This window comes from Phlebotomus argentipes, unplaced genomic scaffold (genome assembly GCF_947086385.1).
Source record: "Phlebotomus argentipes unplaced genomic scaffold, Phlebotomus argentipes genome assembly scaffold_4, whole genome shotgun sequence".
Classification (NCBI taxonomy): domain Eukaryota; kingdom Metazoa; phylum Arthropoda; class Insecta; order Diptera; family Psychodidae; genus Phlebotomus; species Phlebotomus argentipes.
In genome coordinates this window covers 13103118-13106000 of record NW_026776174.1, presented here as the reverse complement: position 1 = coordinate 13106000, position 2883 = coordinate 13103118, and the positions used below count along the sequence as shown (strand labels likewise).

The following is a 2883-nucleotide window of genomic DNA, read 5'->3' as shown; positions in this document are numbered from 1 at the left end:
ACTCTCTCTCGCACGATCCACCCGAAAGGGGGTGTTAATGAAGGCGCACCCCAGAGCTCCCCGGCTGCGTGTGGGGCAGGAGCTTCGGCAGCGATGAAAAGAATACTTTATTGCAAGTTTCGGCACCCCCGTGCGCCTCTCCGAAATATATTTCCATCCCATTGTGGCGGAGGAAGTGTACTCGACACATAGGGGTAAATTATAAACAGCCACCCACACGCGAGGTGGATTTATGAGTGTGAAAATGGTGACACAATCTGTTCAAATCACACAAAATTACACTTTCAGCGTGGAATGTTAATAAGTTATGCACATATATAGCGCCCACAATAGATGGCAAATGGTTGCGAGAGAAATCTTTGCTCCTGAGGTTGGCGCGCACACACAATTCTATGGAACGCAGAAACACCGACAATTTCCTCCCAACACACATACCTACACATACACACCTTTTCGCTATTATTCCCAAGACACGATTTCATAGTTGACATACATGTTCGCCTTTCTTTTCTTCCTGCAGCCCCCTTTCGAGGGTTCGCGCGTCACACACTTTGGGTGATCGTTAGCAGGGACAGAGTTAACCCACGCTCCTTGCCGCCTTTATTCATCACCATTCGGACATTCCTTCTCCTCTTCCTTGCTGTCATCGCATTCCTTCGCCGTCACACAAGCGCCTTTGCAGCTGCGAACGAAAGGGTGGCGGCAGTAGCACTGCTTCTTATCCAGAGGGCGGCAAAATCTTATGCACACTCTCTCCTCCTCGTCCTCTTGGTATAATTGCTTCAGATAGAATTTGCACGATTCACCGCAATCCGAATACACTCTATTCCTGTTTTCGTAGGCATTCCCGCATTTTCCATCATCTAGCAATTGGAAAGTGTATTAATCACCTAACAAAGTTCACACAAATCCACTTACCTGGTTTGTCAATATTGCCTGTAAAGTTCAATATAACATCTGCAGCAAAAGAACCACACCAACGAACACTTTGATCACTCGCGAAGATCATTCGAAGAACGCCAAAAGAGAGCAAAACCAGCGCAGAAACCATGTCTTTACCCAGCAAAGTTGTAAAAGCAACTGAAGAAAATTCCCTCTAGCTTTCTTGTTATGTTTCCTTATCAATTAAAACACTACATCAAATCCATTTGATTTGCAACACTGCTTAAAATCATATTCACCATGAAAAACTACAAAGATTGTGCTGTAATTCGATCTGCTATCGATCAAATAAGGCTATTCTTTAAATTTTTTGAGATAATAAATAAGTCAATCTTCCTTCATTGCAAGTTTCCTTTATTTCCCAGATATCTTACATTCGTCAGCTGTCACATATTTGCCATTGCTTCGAATGAAAGGATAGTCACAGTAGCATTTCAGCTTTCCGTCCATGCCGCAAAATTTTCTGCACGGCGTGTTTGTTTTTATGAGTTTCAAGTATCTTTTGCACGATTCACCGCAATTGGGATATGTTGTGTCAAGCTTTTCTGATCCGTACATTTCTGGGTCTCGTCACTCACTATTAACGACAAGAAGTTAGTAATAGGAAAATATGCAATACTTGCAATAAATTTTACTGCTTGTCACGTTTGAAAGCAACTGTTTTTCGTCGAATGAACCGCATTTTTTAATTTTCCCAATTGCCAAATGAAGAATTCCAATGAAGATCAGCACTGAAAAATCACTTTGCGAACCATGATTGTTTCACAAGATTGTTTGTTTCGAAAGACAGCTGAAAATATTTGTGAATTGTATAAAGAATCACATCGATAATTCTGTTTTTATACCAATAACTGATCAAAATGGGAGTAATCAGAGATTTTTAAATTCCTTTCATGCACATCAAGTGAAAATAATTGATTTCCACCTTTTTCAATAACATTTTTCTGTAAGAATTTGTAGAATCTGTGCAGGAAAACGTCCGGCGTTGACACTGAGCTCGCCTGCGAGCGACTCAGGAACAACAAGGGTCTTCGCATAAAGTCACACACAGAGACTTTTCCTCTCTGTGGGTGGTGCACACTCCCAATTTCGCTAGCAACGGCGGCGGTGCGTATAAATCAATGTGCGGTACATGGAATATTGCTGGCAGCCCTTCTTCGTCTTGGCTTCTCCTTTTATTGTGAGTGCGTGGCAGGAAACACTCTCGGGAGCCGAAGGGTTGGGCCGCCCAGGATATCTCGCCAACAATAAAAGCGACACGTGGCATTGGACAGCATCCCTGTCGCTCATCCTGATTATTGCAATCAAAATCATATTTCCCCACCCGCAAAAATACCCCTCGCAGTGCAATTATTATTTACGATTTCGCCACCCTGGCAAGGAATGCGCCGATAGATTGTGTGAATGCGAAGCCACACGGAGGATCATGGGCGCAGTCTTTTCATTTGCACCCGGCGGAAATATTGCGCTATCAGAGGATCTCCTCTCTGTGGCGTTTTATTGTGCATGAAATAAAAGATTGGCAAGAGAGGAGAAGAGCGCACACTTCATACAATGTATCGTCAATCTCTCCACATACGCGCGATGGAAATGCTGGGAAATTGTATTTTTTCGTCGTCAAAAATCTACTCAGCATCTCTCTCTCTTCCCGTCTGTGGACAGGAAATTGAAATTCCTCAGTGAATGTGGTCGCTTTGGGGGTGGGAGGCATCCAGGGTGGATGGCAAATGCGAAGAGCCCTGTGAAACTGCCTGGGAAACTCTCAAAAGACCATCACCTTCGTCAGGAGCTCAAGTCAGTTGCATAAATCTCCGCCCGATGACAAATTTTCCCTCAAGTCAGTCTGAGTATGGGAACAATATAAACTTTCCATCCACATTTAAGCGTAAGTTACCTCAATCAACCACTTACTGATACTATAAAGTTGAAACTTTCAAGTGT

The 2883-nt window shown here is 43.3% G+C and overlaps 1 protein-coding gene across 1 annotated transcript; it reads right to left on the bottom strand.

Annotated features, from left to right (window-relative positions):
- Positions 1–599: 599 nt before the first annotated feature.
- LOC132257767 (uncharacterized) lies at positions 600–1134 on the bottom strand. The gene is made up of 2 exons (XM_059754797.1): positions 919–1134; positions 600–863 (listed from the first exon to the last, which is right to left on the bottom strand). Exons 1-2 carry the CDS (start codon positions 1049–1051, stop codon positions 601–603), a joined length of 396 nt encoding a protein of 131 aa, XP_059610780.1. The 5' UTR covers positions 1052–1134; the 3' UTR covers position 600.
- Positions 1135–2883: the final 1749 nt, after the last annotated feature.

Excerpts from the sequence above, each read along its gene's own strand:
- LOC132257767 (XM_059754797.1), bottom strand. The coding sequence starts at position 1,051 with ATGGTTTCTGCGCTGGTTTTGCTCTCTTTTGGCGTTCTTCGAATGATC. Across the intron at positions 864-918 it reads AGGCAATATTGACAAACCAG|ATGATGGAAAATGCGGGAAT; the intron begins GTAAGTGGATTT and ends TCCAATTGCTAG.